Source organism: Lagenorhynchus albirostris, chromosome 12 (assembly GCF_949774975.1).
Source record: "Lagenorhynchus albirostris chromosome 12, mLagAlb1.1, whole genome shotgun sequence".
NCBI lineage: Eukaryota > Metazoa > Chordata > Mammalia > Artiodactyla > Delphinidae > Lagenorhynchus > Lagenorhynchus albirostris.
Window position 1 is genome coordinate 47,678,836 of NC_083106.1, and position 23,416 is coordinate 47,702,251.

At 40.9% G+C, this 23,416-nt stretch overlaps 1 protein-coding gene across 1 annotated transcript; it reads right to left on the reverse strand.

Moving 5' to 3' along the window:
• Positions 1 to 943: 943 nt before the first annotated feature.
• On the reverse strand, positions 944 to 18,983 carry MFSD4B (major facilitator superfamily domain containing 4B). The gene is made up of 6 exons (XM_060167679.1): positions 18,854 to 18,983; positions 7,728 to 8,081; positions 7,401 to 7,624; positions 5,516 to 5,684; positions 4,289 to 4,405; positions 944 to 2,958 (listed from the first exon to the last, which is right to left on the reverse strand). Exons 1-6 carry the CDS (start codon positions 18,981 to 18,983, stop codon positions 1,718 to 1,720), a joined length of 2,235 nt encoding a protein of 744 aa, XP_060023662.1. The 3' UTR covers positions 944 to 1,717.
• Between the last annotated feature and the right edge of the window lie 4,433 nt (positions 18,984 to 23,416).

Here is a 23,416-nt window from a genome sequence, read left to right on the forward strand (position 1 = left end):
TAATGGACAGTGGTCAAGAAAGGTAGTTTTCCACTTAAAACAAAGGCAAATTTATAGAAATTAGATAAAAAGTAGACATACTGCAACCAAGTAGAAATTAGATATTTTTCAGCCTAAAATGTGCTAAAAAGAAGTGAATAAAATCTGTCGTCAATGCCAGTCATTTATCAAAGGATAGCCCACTTGCCATACTCATGATCCCCGACTCTTAGGCTCCCAAGCCACTTTCTAATCATTACTTTGGTTTCCCAGGTATTTCAAACTAGGCAAAGAGGAAGCCCAGAGGGCTTCAAGCATTGTATCCAGAGTATTGTATCCACCTGGGGGATACAAGTATTCCAATCCTTGGAAAAGACTGTGTCTCACTGTAAGTTAAACTAGCAACCTAATCTACAGCGCGTACAACATGATTACCAACCGGACTTAATGAGGAGCAATTCCTGGAACAGCAAGGCTCATACCCACACTGTGTTACTGAGCTAGGGAAAGGACCTCAAGAGACCCTGTCCACAGCCCTACTACTAACATAGTAACCCTGAAACAGCTTTAAAAATCGGAACAAGGCATCTCCAAATCCTGTTTGAACATAATTAGAGAAAATAAGCATATAAAAATAACTTCTTTTTAAAATGTCTGTAAAAATAGTATAATCTCCATAATTGAATGAATTACTATAGTCACTGAAACTAAGACACTGATTGTAAAATGCAGCACTACTTTATAGAAGTATATAGGAAAAAACCGTCAATTGAGTTTTGCCACAATGTTAAATGATCATTGATTTCAACACATATTCTGATTTCAGAGATGTTAAAAATGTGAAAAAAGGTGCATCTCAGAATTGATGAAATACAGTACTAAAAATGTATTCTTCAGACAATTATTCAAATAAAGTATTAAACACTGAGTCTCTTAAATTGACACTATTCATAGTCAGTAGCACATTCTTAAAGCTATCAATTTTTTTCACTTCTCATCTGAAATGAAGAATGGGGTGACACATATTGATCTCTAGCAGGTATCTTGCACAAACTTTAAAAATTATGGATTCCCAGTTTGAAAGTCATCGCATTTTCATTAGAGAATCACAGATCGGGGATGAGATAAACGAGACCTATATAAGTTAAATGACTGAGTACAGGGCCAGAAGACTAGTGAGCAGCAGTGGAGGCCTGAAGCCAGGTCTGTGCCTGTTCTGTGTTCTCTTCACAGAAATCAGAAATCATATGAGTAATTAGCATTTTCTGGTCCAACACTACAGACACAGGGAAACAGTAAAAATCTCTGTCCATTTTAAAAGATGCTCTTTTATGAAATGATTCTCCTCAACTTCCCTGGCAGAATACTGACGACGGATAATTTGTTCAGCTAACCAATTCAACTACTAAACAGTTTCATTCTATCTGAATGGCACCCAGCTTCTCAAAAACAAATGCCTTCTCTGCACACTCTGAGACCAGAAAATATTGCCTAATCAGCCACATGCCACCAAACGCTAGCCTCACAACAGGATCCAGCTGTATGAGATCATTGGTTCTTTACGAAAGGCTCTGGGAATGACAAAACATTTCAAAACCTTTTAGCATTTGCTATACTTGGACCTAGAAATTTTGACCCCCAAAGCTTGTTGAAAATCTGTTATGCTTTGCTCTGACTGGCCTCTTTAGAACTGGTGATTATTCAGGGAAGTCAGTAAATAATTCATCTTCTCTAGCCCTTAGTCCCTTTTGTCCTGGTTTCTTGCAAGGTGATTCACAGGGGACTTGCCCATATTAACCAGAGAGGACTCAAACGTTAACGCATTTGAGTGGGATTGGTTGGAGACGTCAGCTGTGGGCTCCATCAAAATATACCTAGATGTCTCTATTACAGAATTCCTCATTGTATCATTCATTTCGATCACTTCAAAGTCCATTTCATTCCATTTTTCTGCATCTTCTTCTTCATTCTCTTCCTCATAGTCATTTAGCCCAGAGCTAGAGAGCAAAGTTTTCTGGTCCTCGCTTTTACTGTGTTCTTTATGCTGACGACTGATAGGCAAGGTGGCTAATTTATACAGCACAGGAAATAAAACAGCAGTGGCTACTGATGACCCCAAACAGGTGTACAAAACTACAGGCAAGTCAGGGTATTTTCCTTGAAGAATTCCAATTACTGCAGGAATAGCCATTTCTCCCAGGGCAGCACCGACTACAAAAAATGCTGCAGCTTTCCCATGGATGGTCGTGTACTGCTCAATCCAAGACACACCACTGGGAAATGTGGTTGCCATTGAGGCACCATACACTGAAGTTGCTATCCAGAGACAAACTCGGCTCTTGTCGAAAAGCACCAGAAATAAAGATGAAGCCAGGCTGCCAATGTTGCTCAACACAATCATGGTTCCAGGTTGTAAGCATGTAGCAAAAAAGATTGCCATACCCCTGCAGGCTGCAAAGGTCCCCCAGAAGATGGAGTTCAACCCAGCCGCTTCACTTTCTTTCATGCCAGCATGGGTGGTTGCAAAGGAGAAAACGTAAGAGCCATATGTTACCTCGGCTCCAACATAAAAAAAGAAGAACAGAAAAAGGAGACAAAGAAGGGCATTGTGATATTTAGCTCTTCGAAACCTCTGAGTAGATACTTTTGCTTTATCCTGCCTTGAGCTTTTCTTTACAAACAGAGCGAAAAAAAAGAGAGAAACTACAAAAATATAAGTACCGATAACAGCGTAAGCCCACAGTAAATTCATATCGTCAGGTATTCGAAGTAGAGATTCTGAGTCAGCTTCAGATGACTGGTTGAGGGCAGAATGGTTAAAGTCAGCCTCTGTGTGGTTTTCAGCAGACACCATCCTGCCCAATGCCAATTTAGCCAGCAGGGGAGCCAAAAAGGCACCCAAGGCAAAACTGAAGTGTAAGGCCTGCATATGGGGGGCTCCTTTGTCCCCCCAAATAGCCAAGATTAGGACGTTACCACCTACCAATGAAAGATGGGGAGAATGATTTAATCATAGTAACTTAGTAAAAGAAAGTTCAAAATAGATGAGTCTATTCTACATGGCACAAGGATTATAATATTCTAAGTTATCAACTGTTGCAACTAAGTCAATTCTATGATCAAGAAACTCTAACTCACCAATACCACCAGCGAACTCTAAGCACTGGAACATCACACACTCACAAATGGGATTCTACAAGCTAATAAACCACTATTTCCTAGAGCCAAGTACATTAGCCCAAGGCTTTTTATAATATAGTTCTAATACCAGGGATAGGAGGGGTGGGGGTAGGGAAGGATATTTATATAGTTATTTTTAAACATTTTAAATATATATTATCATCAGATAGTGGCCAAATTACCAAATTTTTCTGTACCTGCAATCGGTAGCCACTTGAAGAAAATTATTTATGTATATGGCAGATGCAAAACACATGTTCAGGAACCTGAACATTACAGGATTCTGCTGTGCCCATTGCAGGAAACAAGGAACACAGACACCTTCTAACACACTCAGTTACACTGTCTATGTATCTACATGGTGAAAGGCAAGAAGCCTCAAGTCTTGTGTTTTCTCTCTTTCTTTTTAATATATTTGCAGATAAACATACATTTCCACACAATTCCATCCTGTAATTTCACAACCAAATTAAGCCCCAAGTAAAAAAATATTTCCCCAACCTATCAAATAATAGGAAGGGGGGAGAACGTTGGTTTCAGGGGTGAACAAATGTCACATATGTTATTTAGTAGGTTTTAAAAGACATGAAGATACATGGAGAGGATCTCCTGCAGGAGGGCAGGAACTTTTGAGAGAATAGGAAAAGAAGGGAAATAATACACAGCACAGGTTTCTCTTAGTTCAAAAGGCAGAGTGCATTTTAAATTGGAGAGCTGCTTCTATGTTTCCTCAGCCAAATAATGGTTCCAAACTTGGTTTGTTCTATTAACCCGTCAATTCCTGCCATATTACAATGATAAAGTTCTATCCCGAAATGAAAACCTGCTCATCTGCACTGTGATTACCCACATGGGGGCCCCTTCCCTGTTTGGATACTGTAAATCAACAATCTCTCAAAGAACAAAATTCTCTGAATTCACTCTGTGGTTGGCTGCTCAAAAATGGGCACCCTACTTGGCAAGAAGAGTAGTTGCCAGAAAGGCGGTTCTGACCTGGAGACCCCATGACCAACTCAGTAGGTCAGTGTCATTTTAGGGGACACTGCAAGTGACAATTTAATATCATATGCTCTACTTTTTCGAGTAGAAAGTCCCTACTCCCAGAGTTGACAATGAAGGGCTCACTGACCTGTATCCAGGATGCCAACTGAAACACCAAAGATGGACATCATGACAATCAGTAACACCGCGGCCTTACAAAATGGAACAAGATAAAGACCAATCGTGGTAGCGAACATTGACATCCCTGAGAAGAAAAGTAAAAGTCAGCTATAAAAAACACTATTTATGGGAAAGGGTTATGGATCAAGGCAACATCATAAAAACTCCCAAAAATGTAAAAACAGGTCAAATTAAAATTGAGTAATAATGAGTAGATGAGAGGTTTAGCTTCTACTAACAGTTATTTCATTTAAAAGCTTTTATCATCTTTATGGACTATAAAATATATGTTATTCTACTATAAATACATTTCTAGTACTGCTAATAATCAAACCATACATTATACCACAAGGCAAAGTTTTATAGCAAAACAGAGCTCAAAAATTATTCATTTAAATGTTTCATATTTAACAACCTAAAGAGATGTTTAGATATGAGGTAAAAAATAAAAAAGACAAAAATTAAATGCAATTACTATAGTAGTTCATAGTAGAAATGTATTAAACAAATTTGGGGAATAGGGAAGGAAATATAAGAAGTATACTCTTTCGACACACTATGGAAATCAGAGAGATTATTTACTCATTCATCAACAATGGTAAATTATCTCCTTACGTCCAAAGCAGTTTTATCACATTAATCCAGATTTTCTTTAAACGTGTCAATTTATCCAAAAAAAGAGTAAGTTAAAAGCTTTGCCATCTATTTTGAGAGTGAGGTAGAGAGGCCTGGGGTAATCATTAACATGGGGCAGCTGGGACAAAAATTGAGCCTTCATCATTTCACCCACCATCCCCTCCCACCTCATTCTCAGTCCAGGGTCTAATGTGGGGAGGTTCAAGGACTTTATTCTGATCTATGGCCCCAGGAGATCTGCCCTGAACCCTGACAATCAGAGCTCTTTGGACAACTTGTATGTTATCCAGTGGTGGTGCCTAAACTACAATGAAGGTCGGGAAGGCTAAGGATCGCTAACACACTCCAGGGCTAATCTAAATTTCCAGAGGGGTTTAGACCGGATTCCCAGTAACTGCCAAGATGAAAGCAGGCACCAGGGAAACCTGACTTCCACTGAGGATACCTAAACACTACCCTTAAGTTGTCAACCATTCTGCAAGCCAGTATGTTTCATATTTATAAACAAACTGTAAATTCCTCGAAAGTCACAAAGAAGCGAAAATTGTTGTTTACTTACCCAAAAGAAGAAAATGATTCATAATGTCAAAAAGAACTCCACCAATCACAGAGCCACCCAAATATCCAAAGGCACGGCCCACAAAAATCAGAGAAAGACTGCTGATACTGCGGTTCACATTTGCTGCCAAATCTTGAAACGTGGGTCCCAGTATAGCGACACTCATTCCCTAAAATTTAGAAAGACAGAAGTTTTCATTTACAATCACTAAAATAATGTCTATCCAGGTGGTAGCTGTTTTTCAGTATTAAAAAGGGAGGAGGGGATTTCAATGTAATGTAGGAGATTAAGCCCCACAGTAAAATTCATAATGAAAATACTAGTACTAGTAGAGCTATAGACTCCTATTTCTGGTGTGCCAAGTCCTAGTGCTTTTCTAGTTTTGACAACTCTCGATTTTTACAAAATTCTTTAATTCTTTTGGCTCTTTGCTGCAATTCTGTTTCCTTTTTGAACAATACCAGAAAAAAACTACAGTATTTGTATTAACAGTAAAATGTAACATTAAAAAATTTATGAAATAGTTTTGAATAGTCTGAAATATACTGCACGCACAAATAACACCAGAATTTTGAGGTTAAAAATTTAAGTTAACAAACCATCAAAATATTATCCCCATTTTTTGATGTTGTTAAAACAGCAATATTTCTGGATGTACATGGGGTCCTTCCTCTGAACTACACATATAAAACATGTAAGAGATAAACAATTTGAATGTTTCTAAATCTACATTTTTCTTCAAAGAAAACCAAAGCCTCAGGAGTACTGTCTGTAAGGCTTCCTTAGAGAATATTACATATGCGTGTATGCAATGACTTTAAAAATAAAATTTTACTCAAAGACATGTAACTTCAGCAAAAATTAGGGGCTGCAGTTGGCTTTCACAGGAAATTCGCTGGACACACAAAAAATGTTTCCAATCGGTCTACATTTCAAGAATAAGTGATTCTAATTGCACGAATTTGCTCTAAACGCTTGGGTGTAGCCCCTCTCCAGGCCTGAGCAGTCCCCAGCTACGAGCAAGCTTGGGCACAGGTGCAGAGTAAGTGCCTAGTACAGGAAGGGAAGGCTGCGCCCCAGCTGTAACCAAATTAGTTCCCGCCTGCAAAGCACTTAAAAGGACCTGGCACATCATCTGCAGTGACGTTTCTTCGAATACAAATACTCTAAGAATCAAGCGTGGCTCAAAGGAAGAGACACTAAGTGGTCACAGGTGACTCTGCTCAGAGGACTCACCCTCCCAACTCCCCAGGATCCCAATATTTAAGACAAGTGACCACAGGGCGGCCAAAGGGGTTGGCAAAAGGCCAAACTAGCCTTGCAGTTTTGTCTTAGAAAAACACTGAAGGACCTGAAATTTTGTTTTACATAAAACTGTAGGCAGAATAAAAGACATTCCTGGCTCAACCACTTAACCAGCTGTGTGGTCCGAAAAAAAGTCACTTTCCCTCTCTGGGTCTATTTCCCCACCTGCAAAAATAAGGGGTGAATTTGGTCAGCCGAGGAAGAGAAAAAACCAGTAGAGCAACTTTGCGCAATAATTTGGGGGTTGGGTGAACGCAGGAGGCGGGGGGGGGGGCTTCGGGGGAGGCTATAAACCTGTCAACCCCTCTTGCATCCCCCCGACCCCACGGAGGAGAGGTAGAAAGGTTTGCTGGTGCTGGAAAATATTTTACGAAAATCGGTTTCACACTTGACAATAGCCCTCTAAGATTATAATTGTGCCCATTTTTCAGATTATGAAACTGAGGCCCCGGCAGATTAAGGAGCCCAAGGACACCCAGTCTGCAAGCGGCGGAAACGAGACAGGAGCTCGGAAGGCCGCGCTCCCTACAGGACTTCTGCTCACGCCTCGGCCTGGGAGGGTTCCAGCCCCGGCTCTCACCAGCCCCAGGAAGGCGGCACACAGGAGGACGGTGATGAACCAGCGCAGCACGCTCCCAGCCCGGCCGCTCCGCCGGGAGCCCGCCACCGCCTCCGGCTCATTCTCCGCTGGGGCTTCGGCCGGGAAAAGCCGCTGCCCGGCAGCCTGGGCCCCGGCCCCACAGGGTTCCAGTTCCAGCTCCAGCTTGGAGGCTCGCGAGCAGCGGTCTTGCTGCCGTCCGGCTTCTCAGAGGAGTCTCGAGAACTCCAAGCCCTGCCCCGGCCCCGCGCCTCCAGAGCCGGCGGTCTCGGCTGGCGCCACCTCCCCGGGGGAGGCCCTAGTCCGGGCCGAGGACTAGAACTTCTGAACGCGCCGGGTGTAGCCGGCAGCGGAGGCGCGCCCTCGCACACGCAGGGCGCCTGCCCGGGTCACGTGGCGGAAATGTGGCCTCCAGCCAACCACGGCCTTGCCTCAAACCGGAAGTTGATAGGGTTGCCCAGGACACTGGACGCCGCGCTCGGGCCTCAGCATCACACTTAGCTGAGCTCACAGAGGCCCTGTGGGCGGGCGCCGCGCGGCGGAGCGAGCTGAAGCCGCAGCCTGGGACCCGACGAATCAGGAGGGAAGATGCAGCCAAGCCGTCAGGAGGAAGTGCTGGCCAAGAAATACAAGGTATGGCTTCGCTCCCTCTCCCCGGGTCTCCTGGGGGATAAAGGGAACCCCAAGGTCTGTCCTTAATACAGCTTTCTAAAATCCCTGCCCTAGTTCCTTTAAGGTCTGTCGTCTATTGATCTGCAGTTCATCTGTTACTCCACAGCATTTGTTGAACCACATATGTAAGCTTTCACGTGTATGAGCTCAATTGATCCTCATAACAACACTCTAAATTACGTGTTATCCTGATTTTAAGATAGGAGGATTGAGTCATAGAAACTAGCAACTTGCCCAAAGTCAGTCAGCGAATCAGTGGACACAATAGCTCAAGAAATCTGGAGCCAAAACTGCGGTTTCAAGCACACTCTCACCCCCAGTCCCTTCAAATAATTCCATTGTTGTAAGGAAGTGGAGCAGGGCTTTGATTTGCAGAATGCCTGAATAAGGTTATGCCAGTGGGGGCTTCTCTGGTGGCTCGGTGGTTAAGAATCCATCTGCCAGTGCAGGGGACACAGGTTCAAGCCCTGGTTCGGGAAGATTCCACATTCACCGGAGCAACTAAGCCCGTGCGCCACAACTACTGAACCTGTGCTCTAGAGCCCGTGAGCCACAACTACCGAGCCCACGTGCTGCAGCTACTGAAGCCGGCGCGCCTAGAGCCCGTGCTCCACAACAAGAGAAGCCACCGCGATGAGAAGCCCGCGCACCGTAAGGAAGAGTAGCCCCTGCTCGCCGCAACTAGAGAAAGCCCGCACGCAGCAACAAAGACCCAAAACAGCCAAAAATAAAAATTAATTATTTTTAAAAAGTTATGCCAGTGGATGAAGGAAAGGCCTTGTTTTGTGTATCCTACTCTAGCTTTTTGTTTCCTTTTGCTCTTTGACCAAACAGACCACGGCCTCAAAATGTGTAAATATTTTTTTCTCGTTTATCTGAAATGTTCTTTTCCACCTGATTACTCTCCAGCTCACCCACTTAAGCTCCAGATTATACACACCTGAGTCTTATCATCATTTCCCTTGCAACCCATCTCTCCAGCCCCATCCATTTGGTCATTAATCACGTCCCAGTTTACCCCAGAAAGTACAGGTGTTATGATTTAAGAGAACCTGTTTTAGTTTTTCAGAGTCAGGGAATGTCTCTGAGAAAAGTGTAATGTGATTGAAACAAAAGGCATATACATATGTTAAAGAGAATAGAATATGATATGGGAGAAGTAAGTTAGGTCCAAATTGTTAAGGGCAAATAATTCTTCTGCCTCGATCTCTTTCTCCTCTCCTTCTGGGACTCTGATGACTTGTATGTTAGACCTTTTGATATTATTACAGAGATCCTTGATGCTCATATGTTCTCTTTTTCTTTTCTAGTTGTTTTTTCCCCTCTCTGCTCTTCAGTTTAGATCATCTCTGTTGATGTCTCTATCTTCAAGTGCACTGCCTCTTTCCTCATCTCCATTCTGCTGTATCCACTGAATTTGTTTATTTCGGTTATTGTACTTTTCAGTTCAAAATTTCCACCTGGTTCTTTTTCATTGTTTCTTCTTCTCTGCTGAAGATGCCTTTCTTTACATTTATCTTTACCTCCTGGAACATGTAATAGCTGCTTTAAATTCTAGGAAAATGCCAACATCTGTGTTATCTCAGGGTTTGTGTTTGTTGCTTGTCATTTCCCTTGGGATTTGGTCACATTTTCCTGTTTCTTTGTATGACAGGTAATTTTCTATTGTATCCTGGACATTGTGACAGTTACATTACGCAGACTCTGGGTCCTGTTAAAATCCTCCTCTGGAGAATGTTCATTTAAGCAGGCAATCAACCTGATTGAGTTCAGGCTGCAAGTTTCGTATCGCCTTCTGTGGATGATGGTTCCAATCTCAGTTCAGTTATCAAAGCCTGTGCTGTGCTGTGCTGTGCTGTGCTGCTCTGGGCCAGTCCTGAACATGCACCACTCAGGCGTTCATCTGAGACTTGGGCAATGGTTTAACACTCAAATCAGTTGTCAAAGCTGTTGCTATGCTGCTTCGGGTGTCTGTCACACACAGGGGCAAACCCAAGGGGCTTGCGTGGTTCATACACAAAATTTTAGTGATCACCTTCTCTAGCTCTCCCCTCCCCACCTCCCCACTCGCTTTCCAACCCAGAGCGTCTCCATTTCTCAGTTCCTTGAACAAGGAAGATGGGGTTTCTATCATTCTATCTCATTGCCTTGAAGGGTTTTTTTTTCTAAGTTTTGATTCCCCTCCTTTGTTCACTTTTCAGAGTCCTCAGGTACTTGCTCTTTGTATTTCATCGTGAGTGGTTAGTTGTCATCAGTGGGAGAGGGGCTGGAGCAGGCTTATGATAACACCGAACCAGAACTATCCCTGCCTATCTTTGAAGAGTCAGCTGAGGTGTTACTTCCTCTAGGAAGCCTCTTCTGACCCTCCTCTCAGTCTCGGGACTATTTTAGTTTCCCTCCTTTGTGCATAATTCTCATAGGCCACCAGCTACTACCTATAGAATTTTCCTATTTATGTGTCAGCTTCCCTTTTATACCAAGAGTGCCTGAAGGAAGGTACTGTGTCTTATTTATCCTCAAGCATAGTGCCTGGCACACAGTTTGTCTTCAGTAAATGTTCGTTGAATGTAGTAGACTTTTTCTGAACAACCTAACCAAAAATCTGAATTCCTATGTAGCTATGCTACTCCTAAATGTTCTCACACATTCTAGCTTGTGTTATAGTTATTTCAACACTTCTCTTTAGTTCCCTAGGAGATTGTAAGCTCAATGAGATGGAAACCATGGATCTCATGTCTCTATCTCCCCTGTGGCATTGTATTAGATACTTAAAATATTACATAATTGAATTGAGGTTCAGTTAACTAATTTTAAATGTTTTAATTCACCCTGATTAAACATCAAAAAATTTTTTTTCTCTAGATGGAAAGATCTACTTTCTGATTCTCCCCACTTCACTCCTGAAAGCAGCAGGATACTTTTTCCACTTGCCTCCAGAGGTCACTCACCACCTTTTTTTAAAAAGGGGTGATTAAAATAGGGCATTGCTTCACGCAGCTTTCTCTTTAGACCGTTTTTGAGAATAAATCTTTTTGTGTGAGACAATTCAAGAGAAATAAAAATGTTGATGGGCCATTCTTTAAATAAATATAGTTTTATTGATTCCCTTGAAAAAATGGATATTCTACAATATATATGACAATTTATCTTTGAAGAAAATATCTGGGTCTTAGTGGCTAATATGGTACTACCTTGTCATATTTATGAAATGGCAACAGGGAGGCAGGTTTTTCAACTTAAAATTTTACTTTGGACGAGAATGAGAAGTTAGATGGATTATGTTTAGGGACTGCATATCACTGTTAGGACCAATTTAATCTTTATTCTCTGGAGGGACCATCCTTTTTACTTATCAGTAAATGTCTCATTAGTGCTTAAAGTGCATCATGAAAGACTAGGTGTCATCATAACTATTTCTATCAGTATACTAAACGATCATTCTTTAACCTCATCTCTAAAAGCCCAGTCTATCAAAACCAACTCTCACAAAGGTTTAATTTCAGTAAGATAACTCTCATGTTTGTGCTATGTATTCTGAAAAGTGAGAAATAATATTGAAAGTATCTAACATTGGTGTCTGTTTGATGGAATTAACTTTTTATCTTATTAAAAATAAAAAATTACTGTTTTTTCATGAAATTTCCTTATAAAAATATAAACTTAAAATTTCCTTTAACTGGATTCATTGTAACATTTGGGGCTGCAGGACTCTGAATCTACCATCATAATGGTCTCCTAGGCTGTATTGGTCAGATAAAATCTTTGCTGTACTGTACCATTATTAGCCAAAATCAATATATCAAGAGAATAAAAACAAAGCAACCAAAAGTGAGACTTTTGCTACTGTAGACTCTGCACAGAAAAATAGAATAACATTTCTTAAGGTACTAAGGGCTTCAGAAGCAATTAGGGTCATCTGCATCAAAAAAGAAAGCCACTTTAGGGCTTTAGGTACTTTGTAAGGGATATGATCTCCATCTGTACAAAGAAGAGGCCACTTATCCCGAGCTGTACACTGCTCTGCCCTGGAACAAAGGAAAAACTGGAAATTACAGATGGCTTTTAGCATTCTTGTTTAATCACTGCCATCTGATACCACATTTGATACTACCTGCTTGGAAAAAGTCCAAAACCTTTGCAGAATTCCCCACAATGACAATGACTGTTGTGTTGCTGGACTAGGAACAAATACTAGTAACAGTATTTCTTTTTAAGTTGCGAGCAAACTGTATAAAATCCCACCTGTTCATTTATTTAGTCATTAAATAGCTATTAAACATCTAGCATGTGCCAGGCATTGTTCTAACAGTGAAAAAACAGACAAAAATTCCTGCCCTCATAGACAAGGTAGACAGTGAACAAATACATTTGTAATGTTATGTCAGATTGTGATAAATACTCTAAAGAAAAATAAAGCAGGAAAGGGGGATAAGAGTGATGGGAGGGGGTTATTTTAAGTTAAGGTAGTGTTGGGGAGGGCTCTGTGAGTGATGTTTGAACAGAACCCTAACTGAAATGAGGGAACCGAAGGGCAGGAAGAGCAGTCCAGAGAGAACAACAGGTGCAAGGATCCATTAACAGGAGTGAGCTTGGTGTGTTGGAGAAATAAGAAAGGCTGAGATCAGGCAGTGTTCCTGACTGGGTATGCCTTATGTTAAGGACTTTCTGGGTATGTTAGAAGAATACACTAGAGGCGGGCAGGATGGAGAGTAGAGAGAACAGAGATCTAATTAGGAGGTTATTTGATTAGGTCAGATTTGTGTAGGTGGTGAGAGTGTTCATATTTGGGAACTATATTGAAGATAAAAATAATAGTATTTGCCAATGAACTGGGTGTATGAGAGAAGGAATATAAAAAATGACTTCAGGGACTTCCCTGGCGGTCCAGTGGTTAGGACTCCCCACTTCCACTGCAGGGGGCACGGGTTCGATCCCTGGTTGGGGCACTAAGATCCCACATGTCACACAGTGCAGCCAAAAAATTAAACAAAAAAAATGACTTCAAGGATTTTGACCTATGTCAAAGAAACCCAGAGCTGGACAGTAGTTAAGGCTATAAAAACAGATTTTACTCAGGAACTAATATAATAAAGGAAAAGAGACCTCAGTATAGAACTGGGCTGAATTCTGAATACAACAAGGAAAAGTGGGACTTTATAGCCAAGGATCCTGGTTGAGGGCAGGGGGAAAGATCAGTGGATAGAAAATTATTAAGAGGGAACAGAGTAAGGGGGTTTCTGGCTAAACCAGCCTAGCAGGAGTCTTGCGGAAGGCAGGCCAGGCTGATCCGGCATCACCAGGGGGATGTTGGGGATGAGCAACCCAATCAGATATCAGAGTGCTCAGCTATCTAGGGTGGGGGCTCTGGCTAAACCACTTTAGCAGGATTCTTGCTGAAACTGGGTGATGCAAATGGTAGTCCACAGTTGAGGCCTTGTTGGGAAAAGGATTCAGGAGAGACTGTTATCTAAGCAACTGGTAAACAGTGCTCCTCTTTATTCAGGTGGAAAAGATTGTGGAAGGAGCATGAGCGCTGCTGGGAAATGGAAGAAAATCAAGAATTCAGGTTGAATGTGTTAAGATTATGATATTTATTAGACAATTAAATGAAGGCATCAAGTGGGCAGCTGGATATTCAGTTCAGTGGAAGGATCAGAACAGTAGATATAAACTGGGTGTTATCAGCGTGTAGATGGTATTTAATACTGTGTAACTGGGTGAGATCACCTAAATTGTGAGTATAGACAGAAGAGGGCCAGGGAGTAAGCCCTGAGGGCATCCCACATGTAAAGGTAGGAAGGATGAGGAATATCCTGCAAAGGAGACTAAAATAAGAAGGAAATCAAGAATGTATGGTTTTAGAGGCCAAGTAAACAAGAAGGCGTGTGATCAGCTGTGATCAGTGGAGAATACACTGGATTTATAGAATCACACACATGTTCTTAAATAATTATGTAACTTTCCTCAGCCTCACTTTCCAAGTAGGTAAGTCTGGAAAACCAAACTGAGGACTCTATCTTTTGAATTTAGGAAGCTACTACAGGTTTTTGAGTAGTAAAGAGTATCAAGATGAAAGCAGAGGATTAAGAACATTAGCAGGCAGTAGTGGCCAGTTGCATTGGAGCAGGAAAAACTAGAGAATGCGAAATGATTTTAGTAGTTTTATTACGTCGTTCAGCAAAGAGATAATTGTCTTTGTGCCAGAGTGGCTTGGTGAGAGTGGAAGTGTGGGTATGGAGGCGATAACTCCCATGACCTTTCTGTTTTGTCTGTTTTCTTCTGTATGTACATGTTCCATGGCAGTACCAGAATTTCTATATAAGAGGGCATAAGATGGCAAGCTGGTTGGAATGTGGGGAGAATTAGGGGACTTGTATTCAAGATAAATCATTTTTACTTCGGTTGTATCTTTATTTAGAGTGGCTGAGCGTAAGGAGCTAATGGAGATCTTGAGTAGGCCGAACCACTCCCCTATTCCACCACAAGCCACCCCTGAGTAAAGGCTCAAACGATGTGAAACTATGGCCAAAAGGACTTAGATCTAGCTTTCAGGCCACTTCAAAGAGAGAAACTATGTACAGCGGAAAATGTTCACCCAACCCAGCTCTTTATGAGGAGGCTGGGCAAGGGTCAGCTCAGTTGTCCATTAGCTTGAGACAGAAATGATTCTTATCTCTTGTCTCAGTGGTGGCTAGACCTATTGGGAGTTCAGTGAAGGGGAGCTGAAGTAGTCAGAATCCATGAGAGTGGGTCAGACTGAGTCATTAAGCAAAGGGGCCTGGTGATGAATAGGAGCTGAAATAATGAGCTAAAATAAAGGGGTTGAGAAGCCACAAGAATGAGGAGTTAAGGCAAGGACATGGACCTAGCATGCCAAAATGGCATGTTCATCAAGCCAAACTTACATCTGGTTTACGTAATGTCAGTTACCACAAATAGTTTATTATATTACTGTGTTTCTTGACAATTAGGGATCGTTAGCTGTATAATCAAAAGAATTACTCAAAAATGGTTTATTGGATCTCTCTGATTAGGTTTTCAAATGATTCCTGGCTTCTTTGATGATAATTTCATAAAGAAGTAAAAGTAATCTGCTGTGGACTAAATTGTGTTTCTCCCAAAGTTCATATGTTGACGCCCTAACCCCCAGTGTGATAGTATTTGGAGGTAGACCCTTTAGGAGGTAATTAGGTTTAGATGAGGTCACGAGGGTAGAGCCCGCATGATGGGATTAGTGTTCTTTTAGGAAGAGGAACAGACACCAGAGCACACTCGCTCTCTTTCTGCCATGTGAGGTCACAGAGAGAGGAGGGCAAGCATCTGAAAGCCAGGAAGAGAGCCCTCACCAGGGAAGTGAATCAATCAGAACTCTGATCTTACTTCCCAGCCTCCAGGACTGTGAAAAGTAAATTCCTGTTGTTTAAGCCACCCATTCTAAGGCATTTTGTTACGGCAGCCTGAGCCGACTAGGATAGAATCCATCACAGTATTGTTTTGTGTTTTTAATGCAGTCATGCATTAAACTCTTCATGATAATAGCTGAGTTAATCTTTAAAACTGCATATTTTCTCTTATACGCAACTATTTTAAATGTAGACTGTGATTATTAAACCTAAAAAAGCCCTGTTTGTTTAATAGTATTATTAACCTGTTAAAATTATATTGATGTTGCCATTTAGAGATGGTGAAAAGAGAGAATGATGAATAAGTGAGATAGATCAGCTACTCAGGCTAGACCCCAAGGTCAAGTCTCTTCAGAGCTCAACTTTCCAAGGTTAGGAACTCAATTATTAGTTCATCTAGAACTGATCAGTTCCCAGAAAACTAACTGATATGAGCAGACCACAAGATGAAAATTTACAAACAGAGTGATCTGCTCTATATCTAGTATTCCCTAGATCTAGGCACTCCTCCCCAGTGAGCAGGACCAGTCTGGAAGTCAAATGATAGATTAAACAAGGGTCAACAAACTAAAGCCCACAGGCCATATCTGGATACATTCTGTTTTTGTAAATAAAGATTTATTAGAACACAGCCACGCATATTCATTTACACATTATCTATGGCTAATTTTGCACTACAGTGACAGTTGAGCAGTTGTGACAGAGACCTCATGGACCGCAAAGTCTGAAGTATTTACCGCCTGGCCCTTTACAGAAAAAGTTTCATGACCACTATATTTGAAGGTTCTCTATTAAAGTAAAAAATTAAGCAGAAGGAATTATATATGTCCTTAAAACTGTAGAATCAGATAAACTGTCCTTTCCCACTGTCAGGTTAATTTGGGGGCTATATTAGCAAAATCAGAACCCTAGAAGTGCTGGGCATATACTGACAAATGCTTACCATCTAATGCTCTTTTAAAAAATATCCTTGACTTCTGAATTACAGTCTTCCCATCAGTTTATCTCTCATTGTTATGATTTCTAAATTTCTGTCTTTCCTTTTAGGGAGATGACCTAGCCTGTGTGAAGATTTAGATAGCACCTACTTTTATTATCAGCAGTATCTTTATAAATCATTACTTTAGTATGTTATTTTCTCAGAAGATTTCCACAGATAGCTACCTCTGTCCATTTAAAGTTGGTTCTTATTAGTTTCAAAATGTGAATTTCCCCCTTCCATTTTCGGGGTGACATTTTCTGACTTTGTCCACAAATTCTTAGAGTGTGTTGCATCTGTAGCTGTCAGATCAAGGGTGACCCACAACATGCACTGACCATCTCCGTTTCTCAATATTGAATCATAAAAGGAAGTTTTTTCCTGCTGGTCAGAAAGGTTCAAATGAGCAATTATTGGTAGCTTTTAGCATCCTGTCAGCTGGTTATCGATTGATTGCCTCTTAGCACCATATCCACCCTTAAGTACCTGCTCTGCAATAATGGATTGGACCATTAAGCATTTCTCTTTTATAGTGGGCACAGTGCTGAAATTCTCAGTAAAGGGCGCTGGAGGGACATTGTAGGAGGAAAGGGGCTTCTCCTTTGTTTTTTTGCTGCTATCATTTTCATTATTGCTGTCGTCACTGGTAGAGTATCATCATTATTACTGTAGCAACTGGGAGATACAACGTATAGCCATTTTTTAAAATAAATTTATTTATTTATTCATTTTTGGCTGTGTTGGGTCTTCGTTGCTGCCTGTGGGTTTTCTCTAGTTGTGGCAAGCAGGGGCTACGCTTCGTTGCGTTGCGCGGGCTTCTCACTGCGTTGGCTTCTCTTGTGGAGCATGGGCTCTAGGCACACGGGCTCTAGAGCGCAGGCTCAGTAGTTGTGGCTCACGGGCCCAGTTGCTCCGCGGCATGTGGGATCCTCCCAGACCAGGGCTCGAACCCATGTCCCCTGCATTGGCAGGCAGATTCTCAACCACTGTGCCACCAGGGAAGCCCCCTTACACTATTTTTAAAGTGTGGTATTCATTTTTTTTTCCACTATGGAGTTGTAGAAGTTTCTTATATAAAAATTTGGATATTAACCCCTTGTCACATATATGGTTTGCAAATATTTTCTCCCATTCCATAGGTTACCTTTTCACTGCGATGATTGTTTCCTTTGCTGTGCGGAAGCTTTTTAGTTTGATGTAGTTGCACTTATTTTTGTTCTTGTTGCCTGTGCTTTTGGTGTTATATCCATGAAATCATTGCCAAGACAAATGTCATGAAGCTTACCACATTTTGCAATCATTTGTGCTATTCTGAAAGAAACAATAAAACCATCTTTCCGGTTTAGGAAAAATTTGTTAAACATTCCAGTAAATAGTAAGACGGTTTTCAGACTTTTCAGAATGCTTTATCTCACAAGAATGCTATTATCGTTGCCAACTTTTCACCATGTTTCCTTGTAAAGTGGTCACTTAATCTTGATGGTTTCATTGCTTCATTAGGGAAAAACATGTTAACAAAATGGGCATATGGCAACCGTTCATTTGTGGGCAAAGATGTAAAACCCAACTTGAAATATTCAACTGAATATTGATAATTTTTCTCTATAATTAATGAAATGACTAAATAAGTATATTCTTGTAGATCAAATTGCTGTGAATGCCACATTACAAATACAGACCTAAGCTGTATTAGATGAGTATCGACTACTCAAATACCACGAGTGGCATTCCCTTGATGATTTTCCAAAATGGAGACCCACTCATGGTAGAGTTCAAACTAAAACAAAATGCAGGCTTCCCTTGAGTTACATGATAGTTTATGTTTTTGGAAAATTTGGTGTTTATTGGAACTATGCAAAAAAATTTATGTTTATATGTACAAGAGGTTTAGAGTCTAGGCTCAGATAATTAAAAGCAAGCTTTTTTCACTCAATGAATATTTAACAGGACATTCAAAAGTTGGACAGTGTGTGGGACTATCCCATCCCACACATTGTAGGATGTCTAGCATCTCTGACCCCTGCCCACTAAAGGCTAGTAGCAACTCCCAGTTACTATGACACCCTCACAGATTTCCAGAGTACCCTCTGGGTGCAATAAGACTTCAACTGAAAACTACTCATGTAAACTGTCTGCCTCAAAGCTTCGCAAATAGTATTCTCTGAAATGGCCAGGGGCAACAGAAGTTGGTGACATTTCTGTTGTATGCTATAAGGATTCTAGATAAAGGTATTCTTTTACAAGATGCTTCATAGTAAAAGTTCACATGTGGTAAGAAATTCAGGGGTACTACCTTTGTTCGTAAGCTTCAAAGCATTTAAAAATTTATAGGCATACAGTGATAAAGGATTGTCATTGCTATGTGGCAGAGCTTCCCTTACCAATGAAAGTTGCTTGCTCTCTAGTATCTAAAGAGACTAGTCTTTGTCTAAAAACTGTGATAATGTCACCTGGGACAGATGCCTCATAAGAAATGCCATTCTCCTTAAGGCCCATGACAACCATTACCATTCTCTATTGCCGCTAGGCCCATAACAAAGACCAAATCTCAACATGATTCAGGGGGACAGGTACACACTGTGATCCAGGAGGACATAGCTTGCACACCAAAAGAACTGCAATACTTCATTAATATATATTAGCAGAAACCTGGTGAGTGTGTAGGAGTAGATGCTCAGGGTATTAGAGCAAGGAGAGCAGAATATAACATTAGATCCAGCTGAATTCATTGATATGGGTACACTTTACTGGATATTGTGAATTCAAAGGGTTAGATCGTGCAGCTGGAGTTGGCTGTAACAGCTTACTTGGATGACTAAAATTTGGAGGCAGTGGTGGTCTACAGTTAATGAGGATGAGATGCTAGAGCTTTCTTGGCATGATGTAGCGGAGGGAATCCAAAGGTTGGCCTCAGTCTTCTTTCATAGCAAACTTCAATCCTCAAAGATTCTGAAGCAATGCCTACAAGATCTCAAAGGAAAGAAGGCATGAGCCAAACTCTCTGTCAGGTATAGAAGCAAAAGACAAATAGTCTGAACATGAAAGGACACAGGGAATGTTATTTCCTTGACCCTGTTGGAGAAATCTGTTAGAAGATTCAGCCAACCAAGAGATGAGTGGAAAAACAACTGCAAAGGGATTGGCAATGATTACTGACATGAACTGTACGACTAGGACAAATGTGGGGATTTTGGTGACAGAACAGAATATAAATGTTGTTAGCCCTGATAATGTAGAAATTATATCAAAAATTAGTTATATCATTAAATTAGTTATATCACTAATGAAAGGTGGGAAGCAAAGGGTGGAGAGGGGTAGAAGTATACTGATTTCTTCATCTTCCATAACTAGGGGTCAAAGTTATCACTTAATGCTAGTAATTCAAGTAGTAGAGTTATAAGTATTCTTTTGAACAATGCAGAGTAAACACTAAGAGAGCGATCACCTACTAAAAAAAGTTGATGGAGAAAAGGGTGGGGACAAGGAGGAAAAGGGTATTTATTAATTTTGTCTTTGTTCATAGTAGAAAATTATTAGACACTGTCAGATGAGGAGGGAGAAGATGGATTGTTCAGTGAGTAATGTCTAGTATCAAATTGGATAAACATTAAAGAAGTAGATTCCTACTTCATATCATACCTCAAAATAAATCATAGAGTTTAGAGATTTAATGTAAAAATGAAACCATAAAGATATTAGAAGGGATTTTAAGAATATAGTTACATAATAGGGTAGGCCTTTCTAAACATATAAGCAATGAGGGAGTCTATAAAAGTGAAAACTTTCGTTTAAAAAAAAAATCAATGTAAAAAGACAAACTGGGGACATTTTTACCAACACTTTAATTAGAGTCTCACATGATATATGAAGAGCGCTCACAAACCAGTAAGAAAAAGATAAACCCCCCAACAGAAAAATAGAGAAAGGATAAGAATAGATAATACCCCAAAGAAGAAATGCCATGGCTGAGAAGTTTATGAAAAAATATTTACACTAATTAGTCATAAAAAATGCAAATGTAGACAAATATTGTATGATTCCACTGTATGAAGCACCTAGCATGGTCAATTCATAGAGACAGAAAGTAGAATGGTGGTTGTCAGGGACTAAGGGGAGGGAGGAGTGGGGAGTTAGTGTTTAATGGGTACAGAGTTTCAGTTTAGGATGATGGAAGCATTCAGGAGATGGATGGTAGTGACGGTTGCCCAGTAGTGTGAATGTACTTAATGCCACAATACACGTTAAAATGGTCCAAATGGTAAATTTTATGTTATGTAGATTTTACCACAGTTGAAAAGACTCCTGAGGATTTTAAAGAAGGACTCTTGTATTTAAGGATTTAGGTTCATCTGTAGGAGACTGTGAGAAGAGAACTTTAAACCCTGAAAGTAAGTCTGATACTATGATATTTCTTTGATTGAGTCATACCTCTAGAAACTTTGTTTTCTGTATACAGTAGAATTCTATTTTTTTCCTATAAAAATTACTTCCTCAAGAGAGTAAATTTTAGAGACTGGTTCAAGATGGCAGAGTAAAAGGATGTGCGCTCACTCCCTCTTGGGAGAGCACTGGAATCACAACTAATTGCTGAACAGTCGACAGGAAGACACTGGAACTCACCAAAAAAGATACCCCACAACCAAAGACAAGGGAGAAGCCACAATGAGACAGTAGGAAGGGCACAATCACAATAAAATCAAATCCCATAACTGCTGGGTGGGTGACTCACAGACTGGAGAACACATACCACAGAAGTCCACCCACTGGAGTGAAGGTTCTAAGCCCCACATCAGGCTTCCCAACCTGGGGGTCCAGCAACGGGAGGAGGAATTCCTAGAGAATCAGACTTTGAAGGCTAGCGGGATCTGATTGCAGGACTTCGACAGGACTGGGGGAAACAGAGACTCCACTCTTGGAGGGCACACACAAAGTAGTGTGTGCATCGGGACCCGGGGAAAGAGCAGTGACCCTGGGAGAGACTGAACCAGACCTACCTGCTAGTGTTGGAGCGTCTCCTGCAGAGGCAGGGTGTGGCTCACTTCGGGGACAAGGACACTGGCAGCAGAAGTTCTGGGAAGTACTCCTTGGCGTGAGCCCTCCCAGAGTCCACCATTAGCCCCACCAAAGGGCCTGGAGGCTCCAGTGCTCGGTCACCTCAGGTCAAACAACCAACAGGGAGGGAACCCAGCCCCACCCATCAGCAGACAAGTGGATTGAAGTTTTACTGAGTTCTGCCCACAGAGCAACAGTCAGCTGTACCCACCACCAGTCCCTCCCATCAGGAAGCTTGCACAAGCCTCTTAGATAGCCTCATCCACCAGAGGGCAGACAGCAGAAACAAGAAGAACTACAGTCCTGCAGCCTGTGGAACAAAAACCACATTCACAGAAAGATAGACAACATGAAAAGGCAGAGGACGTTGTACCGCATGAAGGAACAAGATAAAACCCCAGGAAAACAACTAAATGAAGTGGAGATAGGCAACCTTCCAGAAAAAGAATTCAGAATAATGATAGTGAAGATGATCCAGGACCTCAGAAAAACAATGGAGGCAAGATTGAGAAGATGCAAGAAATGTTTAACAAAGACCTAGAAGAATTAAAGAACAAACAAACAGAGATGAACAATACAATAACTGAAATGAAAACTACACTAGAAGGAATCAATAGCAGAAAAACTGAGGCAGAAGAACGGATAAGTGACCTGGAAGACAGAATGGTGGAATTCACTGCCGCAGAACAGAATAAAGAAAAAAGAACAAAAAGAAATGAAAACAGCCTAAGAGACGTCTGGGACAACATTAAATGCACCAACATTCGCATTTTAGGGGTCCGAGAAGGAGAAGAGAGAGAGGAAGGACCCAAGAAAATACTTGAAAGATTACAGTCAAAAACTTCCCAAACATGGGAAAGGAAATAGCCACCCAAGTCCAGGAAGCGCAGAGAGTCCCAGGCAGGATAAACCCAAGGAGAAACATGCCGAGACACACAGTAATCAAATTGACAAAAATTAAAGACAAATTATTGAAAGCAACAAGGGAAAAACAACAAATAACATACAAGGGAACTCCCATAAGGTTAACAGCAGATTTCTCAGCAGAAACTCTACAAGCCAGAAGGGAGTGGCATAATATATTTAAAGTGATGAAAGGGAAGAACCTACAACCAAGATTACTCTACCCAGCAAAGATCTCATTCAGATTCAATGGAGAAATCAAAAGCTTTACAGACAAGCAAAAGCTAAGAGAATTCAGCACCACCAAACCAGCTCTACAACAAATGCTAAACGAACTTCTCTAAGTGGGAAACACAAGAGAAGAAAAGGACCTACAAAAACAAACCCATAGCAATTAAGAAAATGGTAATAGGAACATACATATCAATAATTACCTTAAATGTGAATGGATTAAATGCTCCAACCAAAAGAGACAGCTGGCTGAATGGATACAAAAATAAGACCGTATATATATATGCTGTCTACAGGAGACCCACTTCAGACCTAGGGACACATACAGACTGAAAGTAAGGGGACAGAAAAAGATATTCCACGCAAATGTAAATCAAAAGAAAGCTGGGGTAGCAATACTCATATCAGATAAAATAGGCTTTAAAATAAAGAATGTTACAAGAGACAAGGAAGGACACTACATAATGATCAAGGGATCAATCGAAGAAGATATAACAATTATAAATACATATGCACCCAACATAGGAGCACCTCAATACATAAGGCAACTGCTAACACCTATAAAAGAGGATGAATATAGACACAAAAATCCTAAACAAAATACTAGGAAACAGAATCCAACAGCACATTAAAAGGATCATACACCATGATCAAGTGTGATTTATCCCAGGGATGCAAGGATTCTTCAATATATGCAAATCAATCAATGTGATACACCATATTAACAAATCGAAGAATAAAAACCATATGATCATCTC